Source organism: Typopeltis vanoorti, chromosome 15 (genome assembly GCF_054136105.1).
Source record: "Typopeltis vanoorti isolate ZY-2024b chromosome 15, IOZ_Tvanoo_1.0, whole genome shotgun sequence".
Lineage (NCBI taxonomy): Eukaryota > Metazoa > Arthropoda > Arachnida > Uropygi > Thelyphonidae > Typopeltis > Typopeltis vanoorti.
In genome coordinates this window covers 23,562,398-23,578,491 of record NC_143563.1, presented here as the reverse complement: position 1 = coordinate 23,578,491, position 16,094 = coordinate 23,562,398, and the positions used below count along the sequence as shown (strand labels likewise).

Here is a 16,094-nt window from a genome sequence, read left to right as displayed (position 1 = left end):
GGGGGGGGGGATTGTTGGTGGATGTATCTGCCTGTATGGGTGGGTTTTCTGTAAACTGAGAAAACCAAAGTTCCATCAGGCTGGCGGGTGACTAGTGTGTCTAGGAAAGGGAGGCAGTTGTTTTCCTCTTTTAAAAAATCAGAAACCCCCCCCCCCTGGTGGACACAGGAAGTTAAAGAGGCAGTGAAGGAAAAGAAGAAAGCATATCAAAAGTTCCTTCAAATAAGTCAGCTTTTGCTCTTAGAGAATATACAGACAAATGCAAGAATGCTAAACACTGTGTAAAACTAGCTAAACAAAAGTCATGGGAGGACTTTGGCAAGAATATAGAAAATAAATATCAAGAAATTGGCAAAATATTCTGGAGGTTGTTGAAGAAGCTTAGGAATGGAGGAAAGAGTGCTGTAAAAGGAGTTAGAGATGATAAAGGTGACATGAAAACGGGAGAAAAAGATATCCTTGAAGTATGGAGTAATTACTTTGAAAAACTGCTAAATGAAACAAGCAGTGATGACAGCAAAGTGGTAAAAAACACTGCCCGGGCATGCAGTCAGGAATACATATCCATACTTGAAGTAGAAAAAGCCATCAAAGGCTTGAAATGTGAAAAGGCAGCAGGAGTAGATGATATTCGACCAGAAATGCTGAAGTATGGTGGTATAAGAGTCTTACAGTGGCTGCACTGCATAGTTCAGAAAGCCTGGACAGAGGGACGAATTCACGATGATTGGAGTTGAGCTCTCATAGTACCCATATATAAAAAGGGAAATAAAACTGAATGTGAGAATTGCAGAGGTATTTCCCTACTGAGTGTTCCTGGCAAGATCTATGCAAGTATACTTGAGAAACGGTTGAGAAGAATTGTGGAAGAAAAGCTTGGTGAAGAAAAAGCTGGATTCAGGCCAAATAGAGGCTGTCAGGATCAGATCTTCACTTTATGACAAATAGTCGAGAAAGCATGGGAATATAATAAAGATCTGTATTTAAGTTTTGTCGATTTGGAAAAGGCATATGACAAGGTGCCAAGAGAGAAGCTATTCAATACGCTACAGTTATATGGTGTCAATGGGGCATTATATCAAGCAATACTTAGTCATTATTTGAGTTGTAAGTCAGTAGTTAGAATTGAAGGAAGCAGGGAGATGGTTTAATGTTAAATCTGGTGTGAGACAAGGATGTACATTATCCCCTCTGTTATTCATTATCTATATGGATCGCATTATGAAGGAAAGTGGTATTAAACATGATATCAAAATTGGAGATGTTAATGTCAGCTCTTTGCTTTATGCAGATGATGTTGTACTTCTAAATAAATCTGCTACAAGTCTGCAAGATTCTCTAACTAAATTGAATAGCTGTTGTAATAGATATGGTATGAAGGTCAGCAATAAAAAGATAAAGACAATGAAAATAGGCAGAATCATTGAAAATGTCAACTGTGTTGTGAATGGAGAACCTGTGGAACAAGTAAAACATTTCAGCTACTTAGGCACGATTTTTAATGAAGATGGTAAATTAAATATAGAAATAGACAATAGAATCAGCAAAACTGGTATGGTGGGAAGTCAATTGAATAAATTCATATGGAATAAGAGAGAAATTAGTCGGAACACTAAATTAGCTGTATACAAGACAGTGTTCAAGCCAGTTTTAACTTATGGATCTGAGAGCTGGGGCAGAAGTAAAACACTTGACCAAAGACTAGAGACCACAGATATGAGAGTCCTGAGAAGCTGAGAAGGATTATAGGCATGAACAGATGGCATCAATGGCAATATCATATTAAAAATGAGGATATTAGGAAACAACTTGACATTGTCAGCATCCAGGAATGCATTAGCAGAGCTAATCTCAGGTAGTATGGTCACTTAAACAGAATGGGCAAAAAAAGATTAGCAAAACAAGTGTTCTCTGCCAGGTTGGCAGCAAAACGACCCAGAGGAAGACTAAGATATAGGTGGATTGATACGGTACAAAGTGCCTTAGACGATAGAAATATAAGATCTGATAATGTTGGAGTCTTGACAAGTAACAGACTGATTTGGAGAAAAATTGTAGATAGGAAGTTAGTAATGATGTAATTTTTTTCATGTAGTACTATCATATCCTGTTACACCCCTTGAGGGTACATGGCAGGAATTTGATGATGATGATGAATATTCAAAAGAAATATTGCTGCTACTTTACCTTCCCATATATGATTTGATTTTCATCTGAATGGATTTGGTGTGTGGAGACCGGAAAAAGTGCTGCTGAATGAAATGAAAGTGGATGTGCAGAATCAGGGAAACTAGAGCTATTGGGGGGGGGGGGGGGGTTGGAAGTGGATATGAAGACATCAGTGAGGCAGTTGTATAATATGCCTGGGCTAGCACGTAGGACAACAAACCAGAATAGGATAGTTAGTAGGAGACATCAAGATAAGGGTGGGACTAATGGGCTTCTGCACATTATGTATACTAATGCCAGGAGTATTAGGAACAAGAAGGAGAAATTTTGACCTTGGATGGCTCTTCCTGGCCACAGGTTATTAGTATTAGTGAGACATGGCTGACAGAAGGTGATATAGCTAGTTTAATAGAATGTGAAGGGTACAGTGTGTTCAGGAGGGACAGAGAGAAAAGAATGGGGGGAGCAGTGTTATTGATGATAGCTAATGAACTGCAACCAAGGAGAATAGAAGTTGAACCGAAGGATAGTGAAAAGAGCACATCGAGGCAAGCAGAACAAAATATATAGTTAGGTGCTGCTATAGACCAGGTAATGGAATAAATAATGGAGATAGTATGCATAGGCAAATAGACTCAATGAGTGGAAGACGGGTAATTATTAAGTGGGGGGGGGATTTCAACTATGGTAACATTGATTGGAAGGAGGAGCGGAAATTAATTTCAGGCAGTTATTGAAGGATAACTACCTGAGACAGCATGTAATGGAATATACTATAGGTTGGGGAGTGCTTGATCTAGTAATTGCATCTGAGAATTTGACTGTAATGTATATGACCACGTTGCCACCTATTAGTGAGAGTGATCATAACTTGATCTGGGAGGTGGCTAAATGTGTGGAGTTTTCATACATTTAGGATAGTAAATCAAGTGGGGGTTAAATGGATGAATAACACCATTAAGCTTGAGCTGGAAAGAAAGAAACAACTGTGGAGGGAATTTAAGGAGAAAGATGACCTACAGGCACACGAAAAGCATGAAGCACACGCCAGAAGGGTAACTAGTGTGGTAAGAAAAGCAAAAGCAGATTATGAAAGGAAATTAGCAACGCAAGCTAAAGATAATCCCAAACAGTTTTTTCGATATGCTGCAAGTAAAAGAAAAAATGTATATGGCAGAATGATTTTAAGGAATGCCAATGGCAAGAAGGTAACTGAATCAGCTGAAATAGTAGAATTACTAAGTTTACACTTTGCAAGTGTATATCAACCAGGTGGTAATATTGCAGGAATCAAGGAACCAATAGCTTATACAGGAATTGAGGTGAATGAAATGGAGGTGAATAGTATATTACAAAACCTTAATGTGAATACATCTGTGGGATTGGATGGTATACTAGCTCGGGTCTTACGTGAAGCGGCAAAAGAACTGTCAGTGTCCTTGACCATTTTGTTTAATTTGAGTCTCAGGTCTGGGTTAGTGCCAAGGGGATAATAGTTCCATTGCATAAAGGAGGCTCCAAGACTACTGTTGCAAATTACTGACCGATCAGCATATCAGGAATTGTTGTCAGGGTTTTGGAGAATGTAGTCAAGAGAAAAATTCAATAATGGATAGATGAAAATGCGATACTGTATGGGGGACAGCGTGATTTTGTGAAGGATAGATTATGCTTCAGTTACTTGCTCACATTTTATAACACAGTGACGGCTGAACTGGATAAGGGTAATGGATTTGCAGTGGTACTGCTGGACTTTGCTAAGGCCTTTGACAGGATACCACATGGAATTCTAATCAGTAAACTGTAGCACATGGGGGATGGATATAGGTTTGGTGAGATGGATAGGAGGGTGGTTGATGGAGAGATATCAGAGAGTGGTTTATTCAGGAGTCGAGTCCAAAAGATGGCCTGTGACTAGTGGTGTGTCACAGGGTTCTGTTCTTGGACCACTGCTGTTTAATTTGTTCATGGATCTGAGAGGAACTGTTTATTTGTTTGCTGATGATGTAAAGTTGGGTTAGGTTTGACATGTTGTGAATCTACATAATGTCAAAATTTTGCAGGATGGTTTGGATAGATTGGAAGACTGGACTAATGAGAATGGATGCCAGTTTAATGTGGCAAAGTGTAAAGTTATGCATTTTGGGGTGAAAAGAATAGCAGCAGTATACCACATTATTGGGACTGAACTCCAGGAGATTGGCGAGGCCATGGATTTGGGAGTATTGTGGACAGGGAGTTGAAGTTTAGGGGGCACATTGCAAAAGTGGCTAAATCAGCTCATCAGATCACTTGGTTACTTAAGAATACTTTGTTAAAAAGAGGCCAGCAAGTTATTGTTCTGCTTTATCGAGCCTTTAGAAGACCCCATCTTGACTACTGTGCCCAGATCTGGGCACCAGAATTTCTTCTTGATGAGGAGGAGGTAGAGAGGATCCATAGGCTATTAATCAAGATGATAACTGGTCTATGGAATAAACCTTATGAGAACAGGTTGAAGAACTGTCGCTTGCAGAAATTGGTTGATAGTCAGAAGAGGGGTGATATGATTGAGACTTTCAAATTACTGAAGGGTTTTTACAAGATTAATTCAGAGGAAATTTTTCAGAACAGGTCTGGTGGTGGGAGAACTAGGGACCATCCATGGAAACTGGACAAGAGTGTGGTTAGCAAGGGTGTTATAACTAGGTTTTTTGCTTGTAGAGTGGCGAATGAGTGGAATAAGTTGCCAGAATCTGTTGTGGGTGCCATGACTGTGAATGAGTTCAAAGCAAGGTATGATAGATACTGTGTGGATGTTGAATAGTTGTTCTTGACGTCATGTTAAGGGTCTCCCTCGATGAGTCTAAGGACTCCTTGGAGTTGCCTGTAATAGTAATAATAATGATATTATAGGCAGACCACGTTAGATCTTTTTGAGCCTTGTTTCCTTCTTTTTCAAAATGATACATTTTCAGTAGAAGTGGTATTCTTTGGGCCAAGTAGGACGCTGAAGAGTAAGCTTCACGAAACTGGGTAATTCAATAATATCCCCTCAGGATCTGAATAGAAGAATGTATTTCAGAATGGATTAACAGATAATCTTTCATTGTTTTGCAAAAAGTGTAATGTCGTATAGTTATTCATTCTCATCATCATCAAATTCCTGCCATGTACCCTCAAGGTGTGTACAGGATATGATAGTACTACATGAAAAATTTACATCATTACTAATTTCCTATCTACAATTTTCTTCCAAATCAGCCTGTTACATGTCAAGACTCCAACATTATCAGATTTTATATTTCTATCATCTAAGGCACTTTGTACAGTATCAATAATCCTATATCTTGGTCTTCCTCTGGGTCGTTTTCCTGCCAACCTGGCAGAAAACACTTGTTTTGCTAATCTTTCCTCACCCATTCTATTTAAGTGACCATACCACCTGAAATTAGCTCAATAGAAGTGGAATTGGTATGAGTATTCATTCTCATGGTGCATAAAATAAATTGAGCAGAGAAAAAGAAAGATGCCATAAAAATAGATGTCAGATAATATTTGATCATAGGATTAGTATACTATATAATATCATTATTTACCAATATATATCTTGAAGTGGTGTACAGGTAATATATGATTGCATTACATGCTGAACTGATATGTTACCAGATCTTATATTTTGGTATTCTAAAGCTATCACATATCAATTCCACTATAATTCAATCTTCCCATGTGTCTTTTTTCCCTCCTTTTTTTTGATCCACACATGGTCTACTCCCATTATGCTTGGCTACTATGCCATCTTGGATTACTGCTGTTTTTCAAGGGTTAAAAGCCAATGCACTACAAGTCTCATATTGTACTCCTTGACAATATTGTAAGAAATATTATTTTTAATCCTTTTGCAGTGCTCTTTAACGTCATTAAACTTCAAACAGGAGCCTTGGTCATCTATTCATAGTTAAATTAAGATCATGTATTCATAAAACTAGAATAATACAAATACAAGAATAATACAAAGGCTCATGTTGAATAATTAATTTTTAATTATAAGATTTTGGCCTATATGTCAAAAGCTTCTTTGCAATAGAAATGGCACAGCATAATATATAATTAATAAAAAAATTCTAGGAAGACTTACTAAGCCAACAATATAGATATAAATAGTCTTAATAATAATAAAGAAATAACTGAATAAACAATTTAAGGAAGGTTAATATATTGATGAGGTACTATCTTTCATAAAGGAGAAAAAATATAGTTTAATAATAGTGTAATAAAAGTGAAATTTAACAAGGTTTGTTATAAAGATATCCGATAAGGTATCTCCTCTAGTAGAAATTTAATCTTACTCCAGAGAACACTGTAGTTTGTAAAGATGTAATGTTCAGCAATGCCAGATTGCTCAGGCTCCAGTTACTTGATGTATGATTTATATTTCTAACAACAGTAAAAGCAACATCTCTCAGTTATTCATCAATTTCCCAGCTAAGGTTTCTTACCAGAATGCGTCATCCCACCTATGAAATTCACAGGTGGTGGTGTGGTCTTGTTTTTCTTGATTTGTGTTTGTGTTGCCATGAATATTGAACTCTGAGAGGTATGTGAACATTCTGGACAATGCAATGCAATCTACTTTGTTTCATTTTTCTTTCAACAAGACTGCACAGTGTCATAAGGCTGCTGTCACTGCATTGTTTCTGACCATGAGAATCGCCACACTTGATTAGCCTCCATATAATCTAGTGTCAGCCCTATTGAACATCTGTGAAATGAACTGGAGTATTGGGTGGTCCACCCCATAACAGTCCAGGACTTCATTACAAGCCAAAAGGAAGAGTCATCCAGAATTCCATTGATTACTTTCCTACACTCGTGGAAAGTATACCCCATAGGATTGCTGCAGTCACAGCAGAAAGGAAATCCTACATCTTATGGTGGATCCCATGTCTCTTTATTCTTCACATTATGGTCTCTGTTGACTTCTTTCCAAGCAGTGTATATTTCTATCAATGAATGTGTGAAGGTGAATGAAAAGGAAAAACCTCCATGTCCTAGGTGGGATTTGAACCACAGCCTTTTGTCTGGAGAGTGGATATGTTAACCACTCAGCTAAGCTGGTAGGCATATCTGGTTAGCCAAGTGGTAGGGTGAAAATTATGTGCTAACAAAAATTATATGTGAAATCTGTATTAACTTTTAACTTCAATGTCCTCCCTTTCTTATACTGATATAAAAGTAGAAGTGTTTTGAAACAACATATATAAACCAGTAAGGTTTGTTTTTCTGTCTATATTAATCTAATGATACTGTTCAAGTTAGACAAATGTTGATGAAATTTAGTATTTTAAAATCATTGCTAGCTTTATTGAAGTCTCATTTCTTTCACGCCATGTTTAGCAACAAAATATGTAATATAACTTCAAATGTAATAAACTAGGTAAAAAGTTCCAAAGGTGGTGTATATAATCAGAACTGGTGATTGGGTGAAGAGAATTTTCCAGCTCCAAATTCAGAATAATTAAATCAATTAAATTAAAGGGCTATTTAAAAAATTAAATAAAAATTCCGATTTACATGACAGCAATAAAAGCATTTATTGTATCTCTCGATGAAATAGCAAGTTAAATAATAAAAAATGAAACTGTGTATTATTTTAATTACATAAAAAGGTGAAAGCTTTCGCTTTTACTCCCAACTTTTATAGGAAATCATTAGCCTGCTGTTCACTCCCTCCAATGAACTTAATAGGTTTTGCAATCTATCTCTTCAAGAAACACGTTAACATATGTCCGTTAATGTGTTTTTCGAAGAGCTAGAACATTTTCTTTTTGGAAAATGGTATGGAGGCTATCGGTGCACTTTCTTCAAGGGGCGCTGAAGTGTGTGGGAAAAGTAAAACAAAAAACATTTTAATATTAGCGTTTATTAAATATGGATATGTACTAAATATATTGTAAAAATACTGCGAATTTTAATAACATTTAGTAAAAAGTGCAAGTTGTTTTTCGCAATGTGTAGTATAGTACTGGCGGATGCACTATACAAGCCGGGCGTTCGTTCGGGAAGTAGCTTTAGAGAAGGCGCCCTTATACTACAAACGTTTTTTTTTTTTTATTATTATATTGTACCGCTCATTCGGCATTCAGGAAGTGAGTTGTGCACGTGTAACTTCAACGTTTGTTAATAATCGAATTGTTGATTACTAAACACACCGTGAATGTGTAGTTAATTCACTCTGAGGTAAGAAGATTTAAATTTTAACCTAAGGCTTTACTAACCAAAAGAAAAATTATGAATTTCTTTAAGTATTTACTTTTTGTGTCTTACGGAATTTTGTTCAATAGACTTATTTTAGCATGGTACTAATAGAACTGATTTAAAATAATTACTCTATCAAAGTTTCTACTGATTTGAAAGTTTCCACATACAGTATTCAATATCTATTCCTTCATTTTACCGTTCGATGAAAGAATTAAACTAATAATAGTATTGCATTTGCCGAAGCAGATAATTCTAATGCCTGACTTTGCAAACTTTGCAACTTTGCTTCTTTGCAAACTACAATCATTTGATCAGCTGTCAGTTGATATTATACTAAGTTTTAGAAATTGTGTTCTATATTTTCACCATATAAAAAACATTTACTTGTATGCTACAAAAAAGAAAGTTCAGTAATGTTAACTTTTGTCTCAGAAACTCTCGAGGCTATTGAGAAAGAAAGAACACTTCTTTTGAATTACAGTGCAGAGCCTCAAGTAGTGTATAATACATCGGCATTGTCTTGTTTTGTTTTTAATTATATCGTAATTAGCAACATCGAGATTTCTTTTAGAAACTGAAAAAAATATTTGTCAGAATAGTTTCTTAATTTATAATAATTACAATTTCACTTTTATGATCGAAAACTGTTATCATTGAAAACTTATGATTTTCTTTAGTTATTTAAGAAAGGAAGAAAGATTTTAATTAATAAAAAAACAGTGCATATGTGTTACATAACAGTTCATCTGGAGTAGGGGTGGGGGAAGAGGACTCCCTGTTCTTCCTTCTCTTGTTTGAAATAATTTAATTTCAAAAATACAATTGTTAAATTGTATTTTTGAAATTACAAAAAATACAATTGTTAAATTACTTTCGTAATTTAACAATTGTTAAATTACGCTCAAAATACAATTGTTAAATCACTTTCGTAAAATACTCATATTTTAATGTAAAATTGTGCTGATAGTATAGCTACTTGAAATATATATAGGTGAAATTTTACGGAGAAACGTGGGAATATCTGGGATGTTAGCATCTTGTTAAAGGAGATGCATTCCTGGCAAACCACGGAGCATCAAATATCATACGGAGACACTTGTTTTGGATAACTTGAAGTGTTTTGATATTGCTATAACCGGTGATCCATATGTTAAAGTGAGTCTGATAATTGTTTTGTAGATGCGTAGCTTGTTTTCTGTGCTGAATTGGTGGCTTCGGTTGAGAAGAGAGTAGAGTTGTGCAATTGCAGAGTTTGATTTGTTGCTGGCATATACGATGCGAGGGTTAAAACTGAGGCAGTTATCTAGCTGTATGCCTAGTTATTTGATTATGGATTTCCATGGAATAGCTGTGTTGAAAAGTTTGACTCCTCCATAGTGGGATGCTTTCCTTCTTGTAAAAAGGAAAGCATCCCACTATGGAGAAGTCAAACTTTTCAACACAGCTATTCCATGGAAATCCATAACCAAATGGATTTCCATGGATAGCTGATAATGCTTTTGTCAGCATTATCAGCTATCCTCCATTTCCTAAACCATTTTTCCAGATTTGTTGCTGCAATTTGTAAGTGTTGCATAGCTAGGTGCAGTCTGAGAGATCTGCTCATAATTGCCATATCGTTTGCATAGCAAGCTGTGGTGGTTGATGCTGTGCTTGGAACATCTGGAAAGAAGATGTTAAAGAGCAGCGGTGAAAGCAACAAGCCTTGAGGAACACCTGCAGTAATTCTTTTCAAAGAGGATCTGAGTCCATGCAGCTTAACTTGGAATTCCGGTCTTTTAGAAAGCAGTCAATGAGATTAGTAAGGTAAATTGGAATGTTGGCTGTATTTAACTTATAGATAAGGCCTTTGTGCCAACCCTTATCAAAGGCTTTTGCGACATCTAGAAAGATAGCTCCTGTGTGTTGTCTCCAGTTAAATCCAGTTGATATAAACTGTCAATCTATGAATATGCTGAGTTGTACTGTGCCTGGTACTGAATCCAAATTGTTCTTTAGGAATTATGTTGTTTTGTTCACCTCACCTTGCATGCGATTGAGGATGACTTTTTCTGCAATTTTTCCCAGTCGTGACAGGAGGCTGATGGGTCTGTAATTTTGCAGAAATTGAGGTGCCTTACCTGGCTTGTGAATGAGGATTATATCACTGTTTCCAGCAAGTAGGAAATAATTTAATTGGAGTTTTGCTTTTATAATGGCTACTAAATGCAGGAATGCCTTTAAAAAATATATTAAAAGCTACGTTGGTTCTCAAAGGAAGTGCAATATTTAAGAAAAGGTATGTAAGGATCTCTTATTTTGTCCTGGCATTAAAAATTGTAAAATGAAAGGAGAAAACAAAAAAAAAATAATTTCTATATTTTTAGCCTCTCGAATATAACCAAATCCAGTTACCAACATAGAACAAGGAACTGCATTTTCTCTTATAGGCAGCCTAGACATAGCTATGAACACGAGATAATTTGCTTCAGTGTTCTCTTCATTGTAAAGAATTATCCTGCCTTCTAATGGACATGATTGCCAAATAGCAGTTCTTATTCATATTCTTTCAAGAGATAGCATGCATCATATCCAGATTTTGCTGGACATATGTAGATGGCCTGACTAGTTGGGGGTTAATGTCTTTTCAAAGTACAAAATTTTATATAAAAATGTTTTGATTTTATGTTTGCATATTAAGTTCATTTTAAAAAGTAAGAAAGGAGAATTCTATTAAAATTGCATCAAGGTGCAATAACCCAAAGGGGTGGAACTGCTTGAAATTGCCTTCCAATCAAGAAATCCTTCAAAAATTATTTAATAATTTTTATAGTAAATAATTAATATTAAATATTATTATATTAAATGGAAATATGAAAAAGGAACAAAATTCAATACAAATAATGCTGTTTAAAATCTGACAATGCCTTATTTGAATGCTCCATATAAAGAGAATGAAGTTTATTTAAATATTTCTTAAAAATTATAATTTCCAAAATTACTGTAATCATAGTTTCAATAAAGGATTATCCTTGTAATTTTGATATACACATCACATTATGTTTAAACTTTGACAAAAGAAAAATCAAGAATATATTTTATTATTGGTAAATTTTGTATATTACAGATGTTTGTTATAATATGCGTAATTTTTTTAGGAAAAAATAAACTGCAAATAATTTGACTGAAGATTCCAAGAAGAAACTTCGAATGTTCATAAATCAGGACCAGTACATGTAGCCTCCAATTAACTCCCAGTTCCCAAAGAGATAAATAATGTGTGAATATAATTGTAATGAGGCCTAGTAGTCAGGAAAGACACAAATGAATTTTCATCATCAGCTGAGTTCCAAAAATTAGCTATTAGCAAGTGGAAAATTTTCATGTGAAATATATCATAAGATGATTACTGAAGTAGAAGTTCAAAACAATACTTTTTGTTAACAACTACAAATTATTTTATTAGGTCAAACTCATCTGAAACATTTCATTGTGAAACATGCTTCAAGATGCTCATTGTAAAACTTCTAAGAAGGCATTGTGCAAACATCTGAGAACTATTTTTTGAAATTTCTAACCATGTTTTTCAAGAAAACCTAATTTGAAATAATACAGAATAGTTAATAAAATAACCAGATTCTTGTGAAATATTTGATAACATGTAACATACATGAAACCATTTTTTCTTATGAACGATGCAAAACATTTTCAAAATTTGGTCAACTGGAAAGTAATTTCTTACTGAATATTAATATGATACAAATTTCTTGTGAAGCTTGTACTGAAGTGTTTTCGATGGAATTTCATATAAAAACTCATTCAATATCTCACAATGGAAAAAATGATTCTCTTGTGAAACTTTTGTCAAAGTATTTTCTGTAAGATCTAATTTGAAAAGACATTCACTAGTTCACATTAGGAAAAAACCATTCTCTTCTTAAACTTGTAGGAAAGTTTGCCAAATCTGTCTTGAAAATACATTCACTAGTTCACACTCAGGAAAAACCATATTTTTTTGCACTATCTGTGGAAAAGCATTTTCAAAATCAAGCAAATTGAAAATGCCTTTCTTAGTTCACACTCATGAGAAACAGTTCTCTTGTGAAACTTCTGGCAAGGTATTTTCCAGAAAATTTCATTTGGAAACACATTCACTAACTCAAACCGGAAAGAAACCATTCTCCTGTGAAACTTGCAGCAAAGCATTTTCCACACGATTTGCCTTGAAAAGACATTCAGTTGTTCACACTGGGATGAAACCATTCTCTTGTGACACTTGTGAAAAAACTTTTTCATTGCAGTCTAATTTAAAAATACATTCACTAATTCACAGTGGAAAGAAAAAAACATTCTCTTGTGAAACTTGTAGTAAAGCCTTTTCCTCACGATTTGACTTGAAAAGACATTCACGTGTTCACACTCAGGAGAAACCACTTTCTTGCACTATCTGTGGGAAAGCATTTTCAACATCAAGCATATTGAAGAGGCATTTCTTAGTTCACACTCACGAGAAACCATTCTCTTGTGAAAATTGTGGCAAAGCATTTTCCACACGATTTAACTTGAAAACACATTCACTAATTCACACTGGGATGAAAAAATTCTCTTGTGAAACTTGTTGCAAATCATTTTCTACACAATTCCACTTGAAAATGCATCTACTAATTCATACTGGGATAAAACCATTCTGTTGTGAAACTTGTGGCAAAGTGTTTTCCAGACTATCTCTGTTGAAATCCCATTACCTAGTTCACACTCAGCAGAAACCATTATCTTGTAAAACTTGTGGCAAAGCATTTTCAAGGCATTCTAGTTTAAAATATCATTCAATATCTCACACTGGAAAGAAACCATTCTCTTGTGAAACATGTGGCAAAGCATTTTTCACACGGTTTCACTTGAAAAGTCATTCAGTAGTTCATACTGGGATGAAGCCGTTCTCTTGTGAAATTTGTAGTAAAGCCTTTTCCACAAGATTTGATTTGAAAAGGCATTCACGAGTTCACACTCAGGAGAAACCACATTCTTGCACTATCTGTGGAAAAGCATTTACACGATCAAGCTCTTTGAAAATCCATTTCTTAGTTCATATTCATGGGAAAACATTCTCTTGTGAAACTTGTGGCAAATCATTTTCAACGAATTCTTGTTTAAAAACTCATTCTCTAACTCACACTGGAACAAATCCATTCTCTTGTGAAATTTGTAGCAAGGTATTTTCATATAGAGGTAACTTAAAGCGACATTACTTAGTTCATCTTAAGAAAAACCATTCTCTTGTGAAAGATGCAGTAAAGAATTTTCCCACTCAGGAAATTTGAAAAATCATTTCTTAATTCACTTGCAGATGAGATAATTTCCTTCTGAAACTGCATCAGAAGATGGAAGTTACAGATTTGAGAGCATAATTGAGCAAGGAGCTGAAATCTGGATGGTACATTGCAATAGTTATGAAGGTTATTTAGAAAATTTATGTCATAATGCAAAGGACACTCAATTAGGGATACAAAGACAGTAATTCATCTGTATAAGGCAATAACCTGGGTCTGATGATGAAACATTAGGGGAGAGAGAAAGGTAAGTGACTGAGTACTGAAATGTTGAGTACATGAAGAAAATGACTGGTTTGAATAATCTTTTTTTGCTAATAAGCATTTAGCCAGTTGCAGTGGTAGGCTAAAAATTCTGTTTTGTACAATATGGATAAGAACTTTCTTTCTCAGTTTATCTGAAACCTTTCTCTGAAATTTGTGCAAAATTTTCTTAATCAGTTATTGGTGGAATACATTCATTTCATTTCATAGTAAAAGGGAAGAAAAACTTTAAGAACATGTGCCAATGCATTTTTGGACATTGAAATTAATTTTAATGATTACTTCATATGCAAGATAAACTTAATTCGTTGCTAAATAAATGCTAATGCTACTTTTTGGAATTGTCTTTGGTTTTGTTGTGTGGCTAATGTCATTTAAAATGAAGTGCTGTAAAATGGGTTTTTCATACCAAGGATGAACGATGTTTCTATTGTGTAAATTAACATCAGTATTTTATTCATTTTTTCTGGTTTTTTTGATCACATAACCAAAACAAATTCAATGTGGACTGATTAAACTTCTTTCTATTATATTTAAAGAGCAAGTTATTTTTCAAAATTTAATTAATCCCATTTACATATATTTTCCTCCAATAGTTTCTATAATCATTATATCCAAGCATTAAGCCATATTCTTTGATATATTCAAAGAACTTAAGTCCTCCCTTATACTGAGAACTACTCATTTGTAATTTAATGTAACTTTAGATTATTTTGAAACCAATCAAGTACTGATTTGCATTTTATTGAATAATAAGTGTCTCTGAAATAATTATCTGTTAAAAGCAATAATTGTCATATAAAATGCATCTCTTCAATAGCATCTTTCTGAGTACAAATAATTTAAAAATCCAAAGCATTTGTCTGAGTATTGATGCTCAGAGATTGTTTTACAAGAGTTAATATGTTTGTATTCATTGTAGTATTCTCAAGCTGTTTTTGGAGCTTTTTTGCTCATTCTTCAATGTATAAGATATTCAATGAAATAAACCCCATCTGTTATGTGTCGTTATTTTATATTATTATATTCATTAATAATTCATTATATTTCACAAGAATATTACTTAATATTAAATTTATAATATTCGAGGAAGTTTTTGTTATTATTTTATGTATTTACATAGTGTCTTTATTGTTTAGGTGTAGCATCCTTTTTAAATTTTATTGTGCAATTAATATTACTCCACATGGTTATAAAATAATGTTTTTGAGGTATTTGCCTGGTTGTTTCAGAATTCATTACAAATTAACTCATTAAAGAATATTATCACAGTTTGCAATAAATATTTCAAGGCAAGTTATGCAGCATTCAGCAATTGTAATGATGCATATTGTATCTGTTTTTAATTTTTTTTTAAACATCATAACTATTTAGTGATTACTGCATTCAGTTATAATGATATACATGTTCCACTGACAACAGCTATGTTATCTGTGATGTAATTCAGACATTTCCCTTTCAACTAGAAAAATGAACATTCTATGAAATCTAATAAAGAAATCCTTACTTGACATAAACTTGTGTGAATTGTTTTACTGAATTAATTACAGCAAACGAGCAGTTTGTTTTAAAGTTAACACAGGAAAAGTTTCAAAAAAGACATGAAGAAATAGATCATTACTGTTAACTGACAGAAGGAAACTAAACACTAATTCTGCAATCCTATAGTTTTAGTTCATTGACACAATGGGTGTTCCAATCAATAGATGATGCAGAAACTAGAAAAATGAACATTCTATGAAATTTCGAGCCATTTTGTATCACCACTAAGTTAGGACATGGTTCTCCCTGTATGTGAAAACCGACGGGTTTAAATGCTGGTTTCATGAAAATTCATCAGAAGTCTACATTGAATGCAATTAATCGAACAAGTCGTTCGAAAAAACAATTCACCGAAAAATTTTCAAATGAATTCTTTCATAATTAATTGAAGTCAATTTTCTAGCAAACTAAATTTTAAAAGTGTTCAGTAGCAATACCAAATGTTACTGAAGATGCAGACATCATATGGTCATTGAAGGGTAATAATTATGTCACACTTCAGAGCATATAATGTAAGTATACATACTGCTTCCATGCGCAAATAGTGATTTATCTGTAGAGAGCAAA

General features: G+C 34.1%; 1 protein-coding gene across 3 annotated transcripts in view; it reads left to right on the top strand.

Moving 5' to 3' along the window:
* The window catches only part of LOC150098500 (uncharacterized), a 28,783-nt gene extending 13,782 nt beyond the window's left edge, over positions 1–15,001 (top strand). For 2 of the 3 annotated variants that reach the window (XM_090404827.1, XM_090404828.1), the window contains exon 2: positions 11,550–15,001. In XM_090404827.1, the coding sequence (XP_090260953.1) occupies positions 12,453–13,712 (1,260 nt within the window). In that variant the 5' untranslated portion in view covers positions 11,550–12,452 and the 3' untranslated portion in view covers positions 13,713–15,001. Of the gene's footprint in view, positions 1–8,308; positions 8,392–11,549 lie in introns of those variants that run through there. The other variant, XM_090404829.1, reaches the window with a different exon arrangement.
* The last annotated feature ends 1,093 nt before the right edge of the window (positions 15,002–16,094 follow it).